Source organism: Macrosteles quadrilineatus, unplaced genomic scaffold (assembly GCF_028750875.1).
Source record: "Macrosteles quadrilineatus isolate MER2022 unplaced genomic scaffold, UCM_ALF_1.0 Scaffold_8__2_contigs__length_117827958, whole genome shotgun sequence".
In the NCBI taxonomy this organism is placed as follows: domain Eukaryota; kingdom Metazoa; phylum Arthropoda; class Insecta; order Hemiptera; family Cicadellidae; genus Macrosteles; species Macrosteles quadrilineatus.
In genome coordinates, this window is record NW_026542601.1 from 74,073,089 (window position 1) to 74,096,809 (window position 23,721).

Below are 23,721 nucleotides of genomic sequence, written 5' to 3' on the forward strand. Positions count from 1 at the left end.
TTACTTCAATATAGATTAATTGTCTGTTAAAAAGTCTATATGATTTCAACGTTGTTGTGTAAATGAAATTTAATAAAGGCTTTTACCAAGGCGTAACATCTTATAACTTTTACAAGACCATTGAGCCGCAGACTGTTTTATTCCCACCGTAAATAATTGATGACGTCAATTAAACAAAGATGTACTCAAGTGAGGCCATCGATACGACGGTGATCATTACTACATCATTATGACGATTGACAATGAAGAATGACGTCATTCGATCGATCAGCTGACATCCTTGCACTGCGGAGTGTTAAAAATGCATAGAGCTATCAATCGTTTACATAGAGTAAGCTATCGTCGCTTGAATGTCAAAGCAATAACTTACTTTGTATTGTAGGAATATAAGCATGAAAGTAGGAGCCTTGACTATTAATACAACTTCAGTATCCAATATTCAATGGTGGGTGTCTAAATGTGTTTAATTTTTTGATTCCTGACACAACGTATTTTTACTCGTATAGTTTATAGAGATAGAGTTTCTTTAAAATATCTAAACAGTAATTGGACGACAGTTTAAATTTTTTGTAAGCCTTTTTATATTGTGCCTTAATAATTATATATTTCTTTAAAAGTTTAACTATATTTAAGTATAATTTTGTATCGTTAAGCATTAAGTATGGAAAGTCGTCATTATAGAGTAAGCTCTGCTCTCCCATGTTACGTATACTTTTGTGTTTTCTAAAATAAATGAACATTCAGCTGTGGATTCCGAACCACTGGGTTACATTAGTGTCACATGGGTAAAAGCCATTGGCGATTTGTGGGGTTTGAACCCAAGCCCTCTAACCAGTAGACGGCATTAGTTTCAATAGACGGCAACCTTAGTTTCAATATGTTGATTATTTGATATATATTCTATGAGTAATATTTATTTATGAATATGAAACAGTATGAACTATATCTATTTCTAAGTTTAACTAGACAGTTATATTCAGATATTCCCACGTCATATTTTTATAAATGTTGTATATTGATTCAACTGGTTGTTGGATTGGTTGAAAAAAACGGAACTGAATAACTCAGTTAATGGTGACCACGAAATAGGCCTAATTCCCCTTGAGAGACCAGTTCACAAGCGGTCCCGTGAGTCAGGGGACAGATTCACAGGCGGATCTTGGGTTTCCTCTGACGAGGTTCGCTGACTCAACTAGGGGAAAGGGGAAAGACCTCCATTAACAATCACTTCCTCTTTCGGGGAAAAACTTCCTCCTTTAGAAAACATCCGGTTGATCACTCATTATTAGTCAGAGTCAATAAAATACTGGAAATTATTATTTCTCACTCTTGTAATGAAATAATAGGCAATCAAGAATTAAATTAACAAGTAAATGACTTCTTGATTAACATCGTACGTGTTATTAAATTACCTGAAAGTACAATAGGTCAAATAACACTCTGATAATATATTTATTATATAGTAAACATATTATTACAAGTGTTATTTGACGTATTTTTGTACTTTTAGGTCAAGTAAATGGTACTACAAAACCAATGTTTTGATTGCTTGTACTATGCCTAAATATGTTAATAGCTTAATGTCTGTTGCAAATATATTAACATTATGTTTCTTCAAGTTGGTACGAGGGTTATACAAATTTCACACGTTGCATTAACCATACTATATTTATTTATATATTTTGTTAAAGATCAAAATTCCGTAAGATATCTTTTACTTTGAGTTTTTAACGAAAATAAGTTATCCGTGACAAATTTCCTTTGTTTTACAGTTTTCACTCGCCCCAAACGAATTGTAACGATAAAATACAGCTGAAATAACAAGGGCTTTTCACGAGGTCTTATGAATTATTAAAGTAAAGCTTTATTTCAAGGTTTACGAGTCGAAGGGCGTGGATAAAGTGGTGTTATTTTCATTTTCATTTTGAATAAAAAAAATTATATTTCCCATTTGTGACGCGGACGCCGCTTCAAACAACAGTTTACATATAATCCACAGATCGATCCGCTAATCCGAGTATTGTTCCGAGTTACCCTCCAAAACGGGTCAACGGACACTCCAATCTGTTTTTATGGAGGGAAACTGAATTGTAAAAAAAATCTACAAAACCTAGACGTCATTACAACAACTTGTTTTGGAAGTAGTAACTAATTCAACCCTCGAGACTTAGTATATAAAATAATGTCGTTTATAACAATTAATTATTTACTTTGGTAAATCAAAATTCTCTTCAATTATATCTCTGCATAATTATAGAATTATGCAGTGAAGTTGATTTTGAGCTTAAATCAGCGTAACAAATTAATCCATTGTTTTATGTAAGATTAATCTTTATTGTAGGGTGTGAGTAAGATGAACATCTACTAAGATATTTCGACTAGGATGAAACATTTAACAAGATTAATTTGAATGTAATGGCCATATTGTTTCGTAAAAAAACAGAACAAACTATTTTAATTAAGGTGGATATAATATAATGGTATCAGGTACCACCCAAATACCGGGTGAGAATAAATTTTAGTTGTTGAACCTGAACTCAGATAAAAGGTTATGATATATACTAATAATGTTCCACACAAATTGCATTTATGATTCGGAATATTTATAAAAATATTGCCAAACCTTTTGCGGTATATTCTACCAGAGTATTTTTATTAATATCGTCTTTATATTGAGAATTTTCAAACCTAATGTAAAACCAAATGTTTAAAAACCGCACTCTTGATAAATAATGTCAAAATAAAAAATCTATAACATAAGAGTCCTTACTAAATGTATAATCAAAATCGTCATTCAAATTATATTACTTGAAAGTATAGAAAAATAGTTTTCAGTAAAAAAATTAACCCAGCCAAACTATCCAACTAATATTGAATGCATTAATCCTAAACTACAGAGCTGATTTAAATTTAATGAAATGAATTATTATCATTTTAAAATGAGTTTGCTCTAGAATAAATTTATTTTCCTACAATCATTAGTCACTAATTATGTAAACCTCACATGGTTTAATTTGTTTGCATTAAACATATCAATCTACTTCATTACTATAAATTATTAAGTGATCTGTGTAAATTGAAATTAAATATGATGATTACAATATTTAGTTTTCACTGTGGTATCTGATCAGTATTGACTATTGTGTAATCAAAAGCAGCAAAGTCATCTTCCTGACTATTGATATCAATTTGTCTAATTTGAATAAAATGAGTCCATCACGCAACGCCATCATGAAGAACAATCAAATGCATCAGTGTTTGGTTTAATCAAAATGTAACAATGAAGCCAAACGATATTAAATTTTCCCGTTTTGCATTTTTCAAGCGCGAGTAGTAATGAGTTCATAAAATCACTTCACAATCTCTAACTGAAAGAAGGTGAAAGAGGAAATGCATTAATTCAAAATGTTTACAGAACGTACGTACAGAAATCCACAACTTGTAATTTTAAATAGAAATACGTATATTGTTGGTAATAATGTAGTTCTGACTTCTATACGGACCCCACGATGAAATACGCAATGTAAACAAAGAAGACTACTTTGCATGTTATAAAATCCCGAGCGGACCGGGGTTTTCATTATATGTTTATTAAAGAAGGTTTTCATTACGGAATTTAAATCTCGGTCTATTCCCTGATGTAAGGTCTTTGCTGAGGTGCTTATACTGGTTGATAATGTAATAATGCAAACCAAATTAATTGTTGTATACTAATTTTTAAGCAGTAAACTATAGATTACGAGAAAATTTTTATACAAATTAAATTGAATTACTAAATTTATTTACATTAGTTTTATCACATATCTATGTTGTTATGAAACAAGTTTATCATTCGTCTACTATCAAGACAAGTCAATTTCTCATACATTGTTTTGACGTATGCAAGGAATATACGATTAAATTAGATCCGGTGCTGACAAAATCGGTGGTTTTCAAACGCTCCTCATGTTAGTTAGTCGATGAGATCGACTAAAACAACGGTATTTGAGGATTGTAGCTAAATTGTGTATTAGGTTTGGCTACATAAAACTAGCTATTAGCAATTAATGAAAAATTATTGAATGAATTATAATGCATATCTTACAGAAATGCAGTTGCAATTACGATTAAGGACTTTGTTCATATTGCTAGAAAAGATTTGTTATTGGCTTTACAACAGTTAATTCCTTTTTAAACTTTCACGATACGTCTCTCGAGACAAAAATTCCGGTTGTCCAAGCTAACTTGTTTAAAGTACAACAATGGAAAAATATAAACAGCTGATTTGATTAGTAAAGGTCAAAATCTTAAGGTCCACTACCATACAACTGACTTTCTATGAAATAAAATAAACACATTGTAAACATAGACCAGAGGATTCCTAGGCCAAATTATTTCCAAGCTAAACATCTCACCCGTATGGCCTTGGTAAAACAGTTATACACAGCCATGGTATCTGATGATGGTCTTATCTGTACTAGTTCCCATACCTTCATGGAGGTTTCATATTAAGGTTAATTCTATTGTTCTTTAATTAGCCTAAAATAGTAATGCTGGTTTAAAAGTGGTAGTACTAAGCACACCCGCATTAAACACTGACTTTTGTAAGCTTTAATGATGATAAAATAATAATATCTAAAATACAGTGTCCCTGAACTCTTTACCGACCTTTTAAAGTACAGTATCATTCCTGGACCAAAAACACACACAAATGTTACGTTAAGATAACACTAAAAAACTACATAGCTACCATTTTGTTTTCTGTGCAAAATTATATTTTATTTCATAAGTGTTATTTGTGGTGAATTGAGATTCATTGCTTCAATTAATAACACAAAGGCCTATTTTACGAAAGAATATTATTTTTGTGTCTTGTTAAGCTTCAAAAAGGTGGCCATTTAAACTTAGCTAAAATACTGTAATATCTTCTTAGGTAAACAAAACTACTTTCGTTAGGTTTTATATTTAGAAAATTCACTTACAATTTTGACGACACCACATGTTTTGAAACAATATCTGTGGTCATTCGGTAACATTACTGCTAGTTAGCTAAAAATCAGCTGTTTTATTGTTGCATGAGTGCAATTATTGGTGTTCACAGTATCTTAAAAACGAGTTTTTATACCTTATTTTAGAACCGATTTTAAAAATGAGGTATAGCTACAATTGTAAGAGAATCGTCTAAATATAAAATTGCGACAGTAGTTTTGTTTATGTAAGTATTTCTTATGGCTACCAGTTTACAAATTTCAAATGGCCGCTATTTTGAAACAAAAAATTATGCAAAATAATGTTTTCTTATAAAATAGGTCTTAGCATTATTCATCTATGCGCTAAATTTTAATTCAACACAAAAAAGCCATTATCATATAAAAATAATTTGGGGGGAAAACAAAATGGCGGCTATAGGGGTATTTTTTAGTTTTTGAAACTTTTAACGTGATATTTTAGTTCGCCTTTTGGTCCAGACATGGTACCTCAAAAGGTCAGTAGAGAGTTCAGAGACACTATATACTTGATCCGGAATATCAATATCCAACCAATAAGACTTGAGTTTCACATATGAAGAACAGAATTAGTTACGATAGAAGAAGGTATAGTGCATTTCCAATAAAAGTGTATAAACACTATTTAATAATAAATTTGATATTTTATAGGTTTTACATTCGACACGATATTTGTTTTATATAATGATACACTGGCCTGATATGAAATATTATTGATAGATCATGTGTTCCACGGTTGCGTGATGGCGAAACGATAAAATCATCGATTCATCGATATGCGATATGCATGCTTTGTCCGCTCTGACAATAAATAATTGAGCTTGTTGGCGTACAGTCTAGTAACTTATAGACAAATGACGCGGGGAGAAAAATACACAAATTCTTGGTGCCTTGATACAGAACCTACTTGTGGAATATATGTAGTGTAGAATACTGACAATCTGCCGTTTTTCATTCGTATTATTTTTAGTTTTTTCTTTTTCAAGAATCGTCTATAACGAGGACCTTAAGGTGTATATGTTTTATGTAAATTTTTCACAAAGACATAGACTAATTTTTTCATGACCCAGTTGCAGAAAATATTTTTTTTCATGTTTTGAACGATAATTCATTTCACGTTTCGAATAAATTATTTGGATTTACAATTTGTATTAGTATTCCAAGTGAACTCTTTCTGTACTATTAACATTTAGCTCTTGGTGCGTTGCCATTATTATATTCGCAATTTCCATCGATACTTTCTAAAAATACCGCTAATAATCATTATGTAAATACCGGACATGCCAAATGAGCGTGGAGTTATTTATAATTTCAAAATTGTTATTCGATACGAGCTCCCTTACACCAAGAGCAGTTAATGTAAATGACGCACGTAACTTTCCCTTAACTGCAGATGAATATTTAAATCAGTTTAATTTCCCGCTACTTTTTACTTTCCCCACTGATATGCTGAATAAATATTTGCTAACGTAATTGCTTCTAAATGAAAATGCGTCCGGGGAAACCTTCAAAGAGCTACTGAAACGGAACATAACCTTGGTGGTACATAGGCATGGTTGGTTACCTAACTGTCTAGCATTAGATTAACAGTTAGTATAAAACTGTCACATTAGTTGACTGTTTTAGTAAAACAAAATATATTCCATCTATATTATCATTTGTTAAATATCCATAAAATCCAAATAAATAGTCAACACTAATAACAATACATAGATGCAATACGTAGAACTATATTACAGCACTATATTTTGTATATATCAAAATTACAAATCTTCATGGATGTAAAACGAACTGATCAAAAAACCGTTATAAGGATCTGAATGTCGTTTTAAGATATCTTTTTGCCCTGTACAGGTAAAGGGCATTTGTTGTTTTCTATCTCTTTATATATTATATTCCTCTTTTATAAATATAGATTAAAACTCAACCATTGGGGATTGAGCTAGTCTATCTATTGGTAGGGCTCGGGGCTTCAAAACCCGAGGTACCTGGTTTAAATCCCGCCGATTACCAATGGATTCTATATACGTGATAATGCTCTAACTCTCTAGGACTAGCCTGAAGTAATGTGCTAAACAGTTCCGGGATAGAACCTAACGTCCTAGGATGTAAAGATGTGTCATTAAAATAAAAACACTCGACCATTGCGATTACATAAAACATAACGATTTGTTCGTAATCCCCTTCTTTGTCCTGGTATTATTTTGATGAGTAAGGATCATGCTGTGTAATTTACTCTACAATAAGAAACGTTTAGACGACATTAGTGCACTCTAGCGTAGCCGGACATGTAACACATATCAAACAGGCTTTAGACTTTACGGGAAGTTTAGATGTCCTGAAAAGTTTTACTCAGATCCAAGTTTTTATGGGTTCTTAACTATTTTGGTTGTACTCATATTATATTCCCCGACGTGACCTACTTTTATAATTAGTATTCCTTGTTAACTAATTTTCTTCTTCTTCTTAAAGATGTTTATCTTTTTTCAACGATAGTGATAATCGATTATATACAACGGATATTTTCGTAGAGTAAAACTGACGTGTACTTACTAATGTTTCTTGTTCTAGTTGTTTCTTTTTTTGTTCTAGTTGTACAAGTAAATAATGTTTGAACGTCACTATTCATATTCAATATACTCATATTCAATTCAAAGAAATGCTTTTTGATTTTGTTTTCTTCAGTTAACTTGACATTACCAGTTATGTTTTTATACAAATATTAACCTTAATTTAATAACAAGATTGTGACAATATTTATGAGAATCGAAATCATATGGTGGCGCCACCTAAGACGTGGCCTTGACCTAGTTTATAATAAATGAATATGTATTTACCTAACACATAACATTTATACGGTTATATTACATTTTTGTATAACCAACTGCAGTAGTAGTGTTTTGAAATTTCCCTAGTCTCTTCTTGTAATATTATTTAAACTGGTCTAAATTACAGCATTACGTCATATATTATACACAATTGATTTCTTTTTCGATGTTACGTTGAAAATACTTTAATTCTCTCTTATTCATTTTAATCTTGCCAATTATTGAATTTATTGTCTACATAGTTTTTGAAATCACATTGACTTTAGTTATTACGCTCTATTACGAGTACTTAATGCATAAGGTTTAAATAAATTGATGTGCGCACTTAAGTAGTCTAAAATAAATTTGCTTATCCTAATGTCAACATGCAAATTTATAAATTCTTCGAAGGTATTTAATGTTGCTTCCTTAATTAGTTCTGAAACTGTTGAATTATTGAAGTACAGTCCTTATATTTTTTTGTTCTATTTCAATACATGTCTCAAATTTTTGATTTGGGGTTTGTTTCAAATCTCCATATAACACTTTCACTTTCGGTTTTTGCAGTATTTGCGGGTTCAAATGATTCCTTTGTTTGATATTAAACTATAGTCCATTCATTTGCCGATAACAGTATCAATATCGTCATTTGAGCTTATAATATACGTGTTCCGTTTCCTCAACAACAGTCATACATCAAGGTAGAATTAATAATCTTATTTTCCGTCTGATATTATAAAGGCCTTTTTACACTTTGATTTTTCCCACGCATACTTTATTTCCCCTTCTTTCTCAGCTCTGAAACTGGACATGTCTGTTCGTCATCGTACGATAAATAAATGATTCTTGTTAAATAAACAGCTGGTTTTAGACAGGAACAAAACTACACGCGACATCTCACTCCATTCCACAATACTTAATTCATATTTGAATTCAAACCAAAGCCGTCTCTATTACAAAGCCTTTCCCAACAATGTAGCAACACCGCACTCGCTATGAAAGTAACAGTTATGGCAAACATGAAACATTAGAATTGCACTGAGGCTTCATAAATGAATGCACCTGTGCCGGTAGGCCTGGATTGCGGCGTTGCCAAGTTTGTCACGCTGCGGCATTGTATTAAAGGACGCTATGTCTCTATACCAATTTGGTAATAACTGTTACTATTATATCTAATTGTTTCTTCATTTTCCACAATGCTGGAGGTGTTCACGTTTAGAATGTCTTGTCACTTCCACAACGTCCTTTGGAGTCTTCAACCCTCCGTTGTGTTGCAGCCCCATCATGATCCGGTGGCTTCTGCTCCTCGCCCTCGCCGTCGCCGTGTCCAGCACCCCCATCATCAACGCCGAGGGCGCCGTCAGTGCGGGCCGTCAGAGCACAGTGACGGGGGACCAGGCCGCCCCTGCCCAGGCGGTCGCCGCGGCACCCGCCCCCGTGGCGCCGGCCCCCGCCCCTGCCGCACCTGACGAGGATGACGATGACGACGACGATGATGACGACGATGACGACGATGTCGACCTGGGTTTAGACGATGATGATGACGATGATGACGAGGACGACGATGACGCCGCGGCCGATGACGACGACGATGATGACGACGATGAGGACTACTTCGAGAGGTTCTTCGACGACATCCTTGGAGGTACGAATTTTATTTCAGTTTAATATTTAGTACAATTTACGATTAATATTCAATAAGAAAATTGTTTAGTAGGGATATTTTGAAGGGGTTAAATTATCAATGGTTCTAAGCTTCAGTAGAAATTTCATATTAACATTGTTTAAAAGATCGTGACTTAAAAAGGTGGTTGCATCTCTTATCCATGAGACCACGATGTTCACTGTAAAGTTTACCTAATTGGTTTTATGCTAGAAACTCAGATATACTTAAAATTGAAATTTATTTACAGTAAAAATATACGTTATCGTCTAACTTAAAATGCTGCAACAGTTATATATTTTTCAAGAAAATACGCCGGGCGATTCAAACAGTTATATTTTCTTATGAAATATATTAGTTCGTGCCTGAGAGCACAGAGAGCTAGAACTCGGCATTGTCGGTCGAGAATCAGTTTTACAAAAATACTCTCTTATCTTTCTTGGTGTTTATCCTCACATGTCTGAAAATCTTGTTATTAACATTTAAAATAAAAATTAGCCTAGATGTAATAATCGGATAAAGTACGGTAGTAATTACATTAATAATTTAATTTTAAATTCTACAATTTATTACAGTTATGGCATAAAACCACATTATTTTAACATGTTAATGGTAATATAATGTGTATAATTTTCTGACGTTAGCCTACACTAAAATAACTTTGAAACCGCTTGGCTGTGACCATGTAAAGTTGAGAAGTTGGCAACATTTGCTCCATATTTGGCAGCATTGTTGTAGCAGAGTTGTTGAGTATCAAGATTTCTCAGCTGACATTTTACATTGGATTAAATCAATTTATAGCATGCGATATTGTCCTTAATTACCTATTATTTTTAATTTAATGTCCCAATACATAATTATTTTCATCCGTGAAAAACTCGAGTGTAATCATCGCATATAGTTAAATACATTTCAGTGCCAAGTTTTCTATGTATAGAAAATTGGAACGAAGATTATTGTCTTTAAATTATGTAATTTAATGTTAGTTATAATCAAGCGATGTTTTTCAGTTTTCGTTTACACTAAACTCGAGAGTCAAAATCAACCCGGCCATTCACTGGTTTCATGACGTCATTTTTCAGAAAGCTAGTTCCAACATTTTACCAGATAGAAAATACACAAATAATCGTTAGTGTATACAAAATGCATCATTTAGGAAAATTCCGATTTTATTTCATATTAAGGTAATCCTAAAATCTTGACCTAAACTGGTCACTGCCAAGGCACTCATTACAACTACGCTACTAAGGCACTCTTTTATCTTTAATTATAATTTACAGTCGGAGCATAACCTGATTCAAACATTATTTGTACATGAAAACACTGACATGAAATCATAGTACATAATATTAAGTCTTCATTATTAATACATATTAAAAAACTTTAAATATCACCTTATAACATAAAAAAATACACCCTTGATCGCTTGATGTATTTAGAAAATACGTTACATAATCATGGACAAGATTGAGGTATTGAAATTGTTACATAATTATTTTTTTAAATATGTTGAATCACTGACGTATCTGTTTAGTGTCTTATTTGTTAATGGAATTTAATGAAATTGGCTATATCGTAAAATTAAACCTTATCTACAGAGTAGAACTTAAATATAATATTAAGTTCTCAGTTCTGGCAATATATTTAACAATATAAAGTACCACGTACTATAATGTATTAGTGAACCTACATATATTTACATGTGTAGATAAACTTATTGTTTAAAAAGATAATCAACCCAACTTTGTACAATTTTATTTATTTATTATTATTTATTTATTATTTATTTTAATTTGATATATTATTGTAAAGTTTTATTTATATTTTTTATAACTTTTCACAAAATACGCTTTAACACGAGGTTAACACAAAGAAATGCCAACCGAACATATCCAGTACCATAATACATTTCCCGGTCCAATACAAGTGCCCCAGGATCAGTATCCATTACAATCCAATACTCAATACCCCAGATTGCTGGCCATTTACATACAGCAATAGCAATAGCGATGTGCTCAGCATGTTTTCAATAATCCGCCCATTTAAATGCCCCCATTAAGAGAATGCGCTAGAGTTGATGTTAACATTTCTGTTTTGTTCCACTGAACGTAAATAGCCATTTAACTAATGTGAATTTGTGTTTGCTAATGGATAGAGCTAATGAAAATTTAATTAATTTATTGTGGAATTTTGTCTGATTTTTTCTTAATTGAAAACTCACGGTTGTTGTTTACTTAACAAGATAATTGTAGTATTAATTATTTAATTTATGTAATGGTAACTAAATAATCTTTACAGTAGGCCTACTGTTTAAAGATAAATTTAAAGATTAAATTAATTATAATATTAACTACGGTATTAAAATCAATATCTACCTACTTAACTTTCTTTGTGTATTTACATTTATATTTGCTAGCTCTTTGTGTTTTTACCTTGTCAACAAATGTCCACTTCAAAATAAAATACTCCTTCCTTAGTACAATAACAAAACTTGGCCTATTTATTTTTAGAGCTTACATCACTGTGGATTATTTTTTTTATTACAACTGACGTTTTAAGACAATTCACCATTCAGTTTAAAAACTATGGGATATAATTTAACTTTTTTTTAGTTTGCTCCTTATCAATTTTTATTCGTTTCCAAACGTTTTCTACAAATCAAGAAATAGCTGAATAAATTTTCAGTATTTGGCTAGGCCTTAAAATTCAGTTTTGTTTTACCGTAGACAAATATAATTATTTAATTCTATTTGTCTATGGTTTTACATAACTCATCATAGCTATAACACTGCGTAAAATTGCCCATGGTTGAGTATGATTATTATTGAATCATAAAATTAACAAATTAACTACTATGACTTAATCATTTCTAATATTTCAATAATTTCTATCAATAATAATCATAATTGTACATTATTACTTTATCGAGAATAATCTGGTATAGTTCAAAAACCTTTAACTATCTTCACAAGATCGTTTTATTCCGTGCCTTGATCCGAATACCTAATTAGTTTTTCACCCAACGCAAAAAACCTTAAAGCTTATATTTTATAGAAACGTACAAAGTTATTTTACATGAAATTTAAACTGTAGAAATCATTGAGTTTTTACCTTAAGCAGTGAATAATGTCCCCATTATTTACAAAACGGGGTTTAAAAACCTCCCAAGACCATCTGTGACTTTTTGTTTAGCATAGAGGTTTGCTTAAAAGCCTTTGCAACTGTCAACACGTAGGACCAGCTTAGCTGCAAAACAATGCAAAGCCGTGTTCGTGTTTGTGTTTGTGTTTTGTGTGTTTGTGTGTTGTGTTTGCACACAATAGACTTGTGTACACTGGCATTAATGAGATAGTGTGCGATGCATACTTCATTACCTACAGTGGGGTCAATAGTTCAATTTCAACTCACGCGAATCGTTCCAAGCGGTCACCAATTTATTTGATTGTCAGTTTAATTTCTCTTCTACAAATTAAAACGGAAATGTTTACGTTTGCATGTTTGATTCAACTGTTGGTGTTTAAGCTTACATTTACTTAGGATCATAATTCTCAATTGAAACAATTAAGCGTCGTGTTGAAAATATCTACAACGACAGGATTTAAAATTACGAAATTACTAATATTTATAAATATTACACCATTATGCAATAAACTTGAATCATGGAACCAGACGTTTAGATAATTTCCAACAGTATGTCATAATAAAAATAAATGCGAACTATGTTGATGTTATATGTTACACAAGTATATATTTTATAGAGTAAAATAAACGCTGTTCTGTTAGTTATCGCGTTACACTACACAATATAATAAAACACAATACATAGGTACAACCGTGGATTAAACGAGACCTGCCTACTCTTTAATATTTGGTACAAATTATTATTTCTATGAACTTAATAAATTATCTTTCAAAATATGTTTACTATTTGAAATACATTTTAGACCTGAAATTTGTTAGTTAACCGAAATACATAAATAAATCAGCACTGTAATTAAATTTAATGTAAATTCTATTTTACTTCACCTAAAACAGTTCAAATATTAACATAAGTTGCATTAAGATTTTTGGTAAAGTCTTATTATTTATTTCTTACCCTTTTTATGTAAATTTAATAAAACTAAATCGGAAAGTTAGATCTTTACTCAACAATTAAATAAACTATGTTGAATGTTTTGCTAAACATCTATAATATTTCATTAATTTGCATGAAATGTTTCAATAACAATTATTTTTTAGATTCATTTGTTAACTAATTTTAAAGGTGCTTTTAAACTTGGCCAGGCTTAGTTCATACACATTATGCACATGCATAATTTGTACTGTATAGTACTGCTTTTGTTCTTGACGTGTAAATTCTTATTTGATTCTCCTCATGATGATGGTATTATATACGTTGGTTTTGCTTGTTTGCGTGTATAATTTGTGGTTCTCTTTTTCTATGACTTGTGTTTGATTTGACAAATTGAATTTAATTCAATAGTTATCACTCGAAATTGTCATTTCTTCATACATTCATATATTGTCATTTCTACATTAACATTTTTTTTAATAAACACTTTTACATAATCTTCTTTACTGACAGCGATTCTCACATGAGACAAGACATTTTCATCTTATCTCTAATACTTTTGTATAGCCATTTTACTTGTAACGTATTACATTCATTCTTTTCCTCTATTTGTCATATATATTCAATTTTTACTTTCATTTTCTCTCTTTTTTTGTCAATACTGTAACCATTTATATTCCTATTAACTTGCATTGTTCATTCGATTTACTTTTACCAAAGTGTACAGTTTATCTTGGCAGTTTCCTCTAGAACACTCATGATAGAAGTTAAACATATAGTCTAGAGGCTCTTTCATTTTAGGCACCCAATTTTAGGCAATTCCACGTGCATTTATGTACATAATTATTTAGCCATGACGTATTTTGTGGTCTATAGGTACTCTATGACTGTGACTATACATCTCACACTGATGTGTCTGTTTTAGCTTGAGCGGACTGTACAGTGACGTCATCAACGTGTATAATACCAAAGACCCGACCACGACCCGACCTGCCCACACTGCCCAAACACCACTGTTCCATCAACAATAATATTTTCAAATCAAACGAAACAGACTGTTAATTTATTTATTTATTTATTTGTAAATTATTTGTAATACTTTTGTACTTTAATAAAAAAAATACAAAGCACGTGTTTGAAAATATTATTGAATCCTTGACGGGTTTTCCGAAATTCTATTGGGATTTCCATTCACGATTTGTACTTGATTGGATCAAATAAAGAATCCTACAGTAAAGATTTGTAATTTTAAAATTCTCCAAACTCATATTCTGTATACCCTTTTCTTTAAAAGATTAACTGATTTGATATTTAATTTCACTAAGTGAAAGAATTTCGGAAACTCCCATCACCCTGACCTGCTTTACTGCTACTTGATCACTTTCATTTTCGAACACTGCTTTATACTGTTTACTGCTTTGTGAATACCACTTTTAACTTTGTTAGTTTTAAGACACTTCCTCCTGTATATAGAATGAACACACAATACTTCTTACAAAAACAATCAGGAAGTTAACGATAACATTTCAGAGTTAAAAAGATCACATGGCTTAACACGTTTTCGTCAATTTGAGTGTGAAAAATGGTTTCGAGGGTTACCTTTGGCAGAATTCATTTGAATGCAGACAAAATATTCTTAAGCAAAAAGTAAATTCACTATTTGTTCGCAACGTAGATGTATTTGTTAAATTATTGGGAAAGGTTGTGATTAATAAATAAACCGTTTTACCTCAACATAAAAAGGAAGTTCCAAAGAGATTTTATAACCCCGATTAAAATATATTTTGTGATTTTGATGCCAAGGATTAGAAACATTAGAAGTAAATTAAAAGGAAAAGAATTAAATAAATTAATACTTAATACGAGGTTATATTTACATATAAATGCCCCAAAATTCATTACCGACACGTCGTATTAGACTAGATACCAACTAAAAGGAAATTAATTAAATTGATAAATACTTTGACGTTATATTTACATTTACATACCCCAGAATTAATTACATACACGAAAACCTCTGCTTTAATGCACTAATGCAATTAACCAGATCTTATCTACCATGTCGTGTAAAGAGGGAAGGGGAGAGTTTAGGATGTATGTTTCGTTTCCTCCCTTACTGGCGAGTGTCGCCTAAAGATTAGTTACGGCAAAGAGACGTGGGTTTGTAATATAATTTATACATTTACCTAATTTTTAATATGGCTCAAGCAAAGACTACCATGAATAATCATAGGTTCCATGAATTATAGAATGTATGAAACCTATTTTTAATAAAGGCTTGCATAAACATGAACTGGTTTTGACAATGATACGTCACTGTGAAAACATCCAACAAGCTTTGATGTGAAGTTTACTGTAGATTTTAACTTTAGAAATACGCTATATAATTCTAAATCCAGATTTGTACATTGGCACAATGTATGCAAGATACAGTGTCGTTAAAAGTACAAATAATGAAACAGTTTCCATTATTGAATTGAAAGTGAACACTAACAATTTTGTTCGAATTCTGAGTTAAGGGCCCAGAATGTAGTGTAGAAACAAAGGTGTCTAGTAGAAGAGGTTAAGTATAGGATAGGCTAAACATATTTTGAGACTAACTGTGTAGTTACATACCTAGACAAGTACTTTAATTGCTAGAAAGATCAAAAGCATCTTTCTAGACATTCGCATTGAAAGGCCGAATAATTAGTTAATAATTAATAAATTATTAACTAATTATTGTCAAAATAAATCAAAATAAAACAAAATAAATCTGAGTGGTGCATGGATTAGAGGAATTCGAGCAACACTGATAATAGGTTACAATATTTTAAATATTTATTAAATTTTATATTTGTCAAAGTAAAATATTTTTCTTAAGTACTAACAACACGAGTAGACTTCTCATCCCATTGTACATTTTGAACTAGTTTTTCGTGTCTAGTTCATGTTTGTGACACTGATCGCTAATGTCGACGAAATTAATTATTCTAGGGTTAATTTAATGATTTATGCTTTACTGTTTGGTTATATAACTAGGGTACGAGTTATTGTTTATGATTATATAGTTTTATTTGGTTGAACGAGGATTTTAATTACTAAAATAACAAACAAATTGTAAACAAAACACAACCTCTACACAACACCGAACGGAACTAACAAAACAATACAATCGTTTTCAGCTGATCCACAAGGATGAGAATCTACTAAGGGAGTATGTTTATCTATGGTTCTAATGTACCTCTGGTCTAACTAAACTACACTGAAAAAAATACTTATGATACAAAAGTAATACATACTACTGTTGCAAACCTCACTTTGGAAAGCAAATCAGTACTGCATAGCTTTCCCTCCAATCACAACAAACCGACAACAGTTGAGAGGTTAGTTCTCTATCCACAACAGATGACCGTGAAGCCACTAAACAGCTGTTCTGGCCAATTTCCCACCAAAATGCATCACTTGTCAGCTGCCCGATATCTGGAAACAGACAAGTAGCACGATTCTTCCTTCTCAACTTTCCATTTGACTAAACAGTACTACAACTTCCTCGTGTTTTTTATTTATTTATGCAATTTTAAATTTTGCAATATAAAAAAAATATTTTAATATGTTATTTAGCAATCGTGTAGTCGTACTTTATGACTATTCTGATGAGACTCGAATGAGGTGTATTCTATATTATCCCAAGTTGATTATTTTTTATTTTAAAATCACGTTTTATATCATATACTACTTTACCTTTTGGCAAAAATAAAAGTATTCCTTGATTCACAATTTTAAGGCTTTACAGGTTTTTAATTGGTAACATTATTTTGATTTTATCGTCATACCAATATCATGAGGCAAACACGATAAGTATAATATCCAATATTTAACTGAAAACTTTGTAAGTGAAAGTAGAAAATATCTTTATCCACAGAGAAGTAAGGTATCCTAATCTAATATCTATTGGCATTTTGACTCAGTTGTTATTTGTTTATATTTTTGAAAGAGAAAGGTCCAACACTAGTTAGTTACTATGGGTAAACCTTTTCTCTACCTACCAAATAATTTGAGCTATAGGCCTAATATAATTGTATAGTTTATAAACCCGGTATCTATATTAAAACCCCTTAAATATTGGTTCGATAGTTACTTTTTTACTTTGGTAATAAACTAGAAAAGTCCATTAAGTGTTTAGGCTAAGCTTTTGGACTTGTCACACTAATAAAATATTGTATATTATGCGTATGTCAGTTATACGTAAAACCACCTTCAAAATATGTTTTTGGCCAGGATACTATCCCCGCTGTATCTCTTTTCAGTTAGGCGACCTAATTCTCCAACAGTACAGTCAGTTACACCATAACTTTATTTAAAAGTATTATGTATCATAAAATAACGTTAAGTAATAAATTTACTTCAACCAATAACTCTTACTTTACTAATCCGACAAATACTTTAACTCCGATTTTACAACAACATACTTAGGCTATCATTCTGCAATTGCATAATTGTGGCATTGCAGAATACTATATCTAGCTAGGAATGGGTGGGATTGTACTTACCAAAAGCTTCTGCTCTTCTCTCTTGAACACCAATTTTATAAATAGTTAATAAGTGATAGGAGAAGGCAGAGCCATTAGCCATCCCTTCAAATAATAGATCAAACTCGTTAGCAAATAATTGTTCCTTTGACATTGACATTCTGAACATATTTCACAGACCACACAGATCTTAAAAACCAAAACAAATAGAGTACGTCTTGATTTTTTTTAGTTTGTTTGACTATTAATGCAGCAAAACACTTTTCAAGCCACAAAAATAATGTAAATATTTTCATTTCATCTTAATAAATATAACCAGCTGTTCCCATAATTACTAGAGCAGATTCAAAGTATTCATATGTTCAAATGTAAACAAATATTTTCTCCATAAGGATAATATGATGGGAAGCCTGAGCATGTATGTATGTACATGTATAAATTGATAGACGTATTCAGGCTGTGAAAAACTCTTGTACAAATGTAATCTGTTTTCTATTCAAATTTATCATTAAAGTGACGTACATTGGTTTTGTTTAACCACTTCAAGTCCATGAAATTTCCTAATTTAATTGCATTATTAGTTTTAATTTTATAGTAAGCATGTTCTGTTGGAAGAGATTCCCCATCTCGGGAAACCCCGTATTGGAAGCGGTAAAAGTGTTTTGCGTTTTGGTGTCATGCAGTACTTTAAAGACGATATAAAATTGCGATAAGCTAAATTGTTTGCCCTAAGTGTGAAATATGCCTTCACAGTGCGATGCTTATTTGTTGTGAGATTAAATAAGTGTTGGTAAACTTATGATAACAATATTAGTTGATAATGAACAAATACATTCATTTTTTATGTATGGATAAAATAAAGGTCGGGCATTAATTGTGCCAACTGACCTGAGTTAGGTAGTCGGGTATTCCTGAATATCGCCAACTACTACTCCAGGGAGCCACCCGATTCGTTCATTAACTGCGCCACGCCAAGTGGCGGCCCTCGTTGACTGTATTATCACCTAACCTAACCTAACTTACTTGAGTAGGTTAAGTTAGGTTGGGATAGATTAGGTTAGGTTAAGTTAGGTTAATTAGGTTAGCTTAGGCTATGTTAGGTTAGGTTATGTTAGGTTAAGTTAGGTTAGTTTAGGTTAGGTTAGGATAACACGTAAACAATGACATTTCTTATGCCGGAAACTCACCACTTCCTGGCTTGGGCTTGGCGCAATTAATGCACGACCAAAATGAAACTGTTAGGTTACTTGTGAAACGAGAGCATTCTAATAGTTTTCTCGATAGCTTGTTTACCTTTAAGGACCTATACTGGACCAACAGTGATTATAATCATTAGAGATAACAAGGGGACGTCTGATTAGTTTTGTGTGTCAGGTGCAAGTGTAGGAAGGCAGGGGAAGTAACGGTAAAGGATTGATTCGTTCTGTAGAGACGTGTCTTCCTCATCCTCTGCACATACACACTACTGTCCGCGACACGTCTGGTTGGCAAGACCAGGGTTTGGACTGTTCCGCTACAAATATGTTTAAAATACCAAAAGCGTTGAAACAAAAATTAATAAACACTAATAGACAATGTCTTTCTGTAAAATTAAAAAAAGTTTAACAGCTTTTATTGGTCCGACCCTTTATATGCCATCTGTTTCAAAGCTTCTAAAATTTACCATTTACGGCCTCTTAGGATTTGCTACCCATCTTCTTGAAATCAGATTGTTCAGGCTCCCTCCATCATGTTGATACTAAATTTCAACTTAAATACCGTCCGCTTAAAAACTGCTGCATAATATCGGTACTGCAAAACGAAGCATTAAAGATTATTTTATATATTTGGAAAAATAAATTTAAGATAAAAATTTTTATATAAATTTTTTTCACTGTTTACGATATCTTGGTATTTTAATCAGTAAAATATGTAGTCAAGTATTCATGGTAGTACCTAAATGAAAAAGGCAATTGGCTAAAATGCTCACGACTACTACACAACACATCAATTGGAAACATAAATTACAAATTTTTTTATAACTTTTATTGAAACCAATTTGTTCTTATTTACACATTATATTAAGAAATACACTATAGTAAACCAAAGATTTTAAATTCAGCTAAAACATTTAATTCAATCTGTTTTTTCCCATCCATGAGTATGTTTTTCCACCCCTCTTTAAGCAAACGCATAACCATTGTTCTCCTTCACCTAATTATCAAAGGTATCATTTATCATTTTTAAGGTTTATCATTTTTATATCATTTTATTCGTAATATAAGTCTAAATATGTATCATTCATTCAAATAAATAATTAGCCTACACGAAATATGGCCTATACTATGAAATATTTGAGAGAGTAAAAAACCGGTGATTTCATTTTAAATGAGCATTTTAGGGAAAATGATGCCTTTGTAGTCTATATATATATTGAACTGCAAAAGTCTCAAAAGGATGTAGTCCTAACGATATTCTTTCAAACAAGTTTCTTAACAAGCACTTAAGGATCAAAAGATAACTGGGCACAAGCTCCACTCCTATTGATCTTACTTTTCATAACTTTCATCATGCATCAATAATAAATATTGTACTGTAAACAAACAGGCTAGTAAAAAAATAGCTTTATATAATTGCCCAAGAACCGTTGGAATAACTGCATTATTAAAACTTGCAATAACATATTACGAAATGCGTGATACAACATGAACAAACACTATAAGACTTGTTTATGCAAAAAAAAAAAAAAAAAAAAAGACCTGAACAATTTAGGGACTTTTCACAATTATAACTTTTATAATAACCTGGGAATTTAAAGTTAGAGTCTCTACTGATAAATCATAGTCGTAGCCGCATCACTTAATATTTTGTTTTTGAATACAGATCGAAAACAGAAGGGCTTTTAATTAAAAAGATACGTTATATTCACACTTTTAAACTAAAACTATTCTCGTATATATATTACTTAGTATTACGACTTCAGGTACATACTAAGAAGTTAAAAGAGCGTAAACTGTAAAAAAATATGATCGTTAAACAAAGGCGTTTGAAACTGAATAGTTTATACCAGAAAGGGGCTATACCTGAAACATTTAGTTATTGGTGGAATATTTAATTGTTGATTGATTGTGTGTTAGATAATCGTGATCTTAAAAATGGGTAAAATTGACATTGAAACTATGAGATCCGAAATCGTAAGAATAATGAAATTAGGGACAACGAGTGGTTTTATTTTATATTTCGTTTCCAACAAATAAAACCCCACACTAAAAAGGAGAAAACCTGGACTTTATTTGTCGAGTTTACCGTAAATGTGGTTTTCATAACGAGAGCGGAGAGCGGCTGTTACGGTTGGTATCACTGATTGCTGTAGCTGTCACAGTGGCAACACTGCTGTGAGGAACAGCTGACCGTGACAATCAGCTGTTGAGTGTTGACGCTTATTGTTGCAACACGTGCCACTGCCACTACTCACCCGTCTGACTCGTTAAAGTTACTTTTAACTTACTTTCTTCTCCAAAATAATATTTTCTAAACATTTAAACTAATGTAGACATTTTCCGTGCGCATTTTACTAAAAAAATTAATATAGTTAATCTATTTCGCCTTAAAAATATAATATTTGAAATAACAAAGTATGATTTGAAATTTGAAGGTTTACCACGGATATTAGCGGATCATAAAACGAATCATAAACATAAACAAATTACTCCGTCAACTCAAAATAGAAACTAGTGCTGTAATAACATTCGTAGGTTGGGGAGCAAAATAAAATATAAATAGAAAACAAACTAAAAAAATATAATGCCACAGGAGTGTACCTGTATAGTTTATATCTCGCATGACATTCAATTCTCTTTTCACTGTGACTTAAAATTACATCACCTCCTTATCTGCTTGAGCTAAAACAATTGAAGGATGAAGATAGTTTAATTTATAAGTAAAAGCTTGAGGAGGATGTTTTATCTATGGTAAAAGTAATTATGGATGGGAAAATAAAACAGTATTTTCCAGCATACGATCTCATACTATGCTGTACAACTTAATAAGACCTTTTGGTTGCTACAACGGAAATACAATTACGTTTGTCTGGCAGGATGGATGAGCTGCCAAGGTGTGTAAGACATTTAACCATGTTATATACTCCACCTATGTTAACCTAAAACATAATATAAACAGAAGTCAGGTTGCAATAGCACCCTTAAACGTCAATGGGATATAAACTTTCATATCTTTGATATAAGACCAAGGTATAAAGATTTAAAATGAATGACACTTTTAATATCACAGCATGTCAACACCTCGCCCTTTGAATTAAAGAAATCTCTAATCCACTTTGAGTGATTGCAGAAAAGTATAAAGTTTATCTACGTCCAAACGCTAAAGATAGCCATAAATGCATGGATATAATTTTAACAATTGGTTTACAAAAAGCTATTTAGGACAGTCGATAACGCATTCTGGAGATACAATATCATGCATTGTTAGATGTAAAACCTTAAACAAATTAGGACAAATTATATCCAGTTTCATTTTATGTCGCTTCAAAATTGTGTACTGCAGATTTCATTTCAGGACTAAATACCTTTCTAACCACTAGTAAAATAGTGGAAAATGCACGTTCTTTTTTGTTTATTGGTTCATGTTGAGTTTATTTTTAGAATTTTCATGACATTACTTACACAAACTTTTTTAATAAGTGACGTAATCATTGTATTATCAAATAAACAAACAAATTAATTGAATAAATGTTTTACCATAAATTCTTCTTCGAGAATTAATAAATTTAACATTCAACAAAAGTTAATTTAGTCAAAAAATATTACAACAATACTAACCGGCTGTGATTTTTCCCGAAACTGAGCTCTCCCAGAAGTTCTACAGTATTCACGATGTCAGTGGTGTTTTGCGATTGTAACACAAATTAACTTCTTCCTCAACTCTCTATCGGTTTCTTGTCACTCATTGTTCAGTCTCTTCACTTTCTATCGATTTCGACGCTTCTACGAATCCTTTTTACACCTCCAGCTGCCTGGTTTTGATTTGAGCTACAATGGTTGGATGAGGTATAATTAATATCTGAAATAAATCCAAGTTGGGACTTTTCCTTTAATTCACTATCACTAGTTTGTAGGGCAATAGATAATTAGGAATTGGTAGTGAATTAAACTTTGGTTAGGTTAGTATAGAGTTAAACATAGAGAAAGAAATACGTAACCTAACATAACCTTACCTATCCTAACCTATCCTAATCAAACCTAACCTAACCTAACCTAAACTAACCAACCTAAGCTAACCACATTTCACAAGTTGTTGTGAATTAACAGAAAAGGTCTTTAAAGCTTTTTGTGACTGGAAATTTTTAATTTTTAGCCAGATTTGAAAAATATGGTTTTGTTAGATGTAGTGTGAGGCTGTCCCCCGCAGAATTCCAGAAGGGCAAACTCTAATGCGTTTTTATTAGACAAGTGACACGTTAGGCATTCTAGTTTTTAAGTATCCAGATTATCAAATTCAACATAATTTATCAGTCTGATGCTCAGTACCTGAAAACGGACAATACTAATACCTATTACAATTTTTGGGATACAAAAGGGATTTATGAGTAACTAGAAGTCATACCCGTCCTTCGTACGGGGTTGGCATATAAGTATAAAATGATTATTCCAGTTATACTCAAGCTTTGCGTTTGCAATAGGGGAGG

At 31.7% G+C, this 23,721-nt stretch overlaps 1 protein-coding gene across 1 annotated transcript in view; it reads left to right on the forward strand.

The window, feature by feature from the left end:
* LOC129000014 (protein PFC0760c-like) overlaps nucleotides 1–23,721 on the forward strand; it is a 46,038-nt gene that overhangs the window by 3,234 nt on the left and 19,083 nt on the right. Inside the window, exon 2 of the mRNA XM_054426858.1 lies at nucleotides 9,070–9,437. Coding sequence (XP_054282833.1) covers nucleotides 9,077–9,437 — 361 coding nt within the window. The 5' untranslated portion in view covers nucleotides 9,070–9,076. The remainder of the gene's footprint in view (nucleotides 1–9,069; nucleotides 9,438–23,721) is intronic.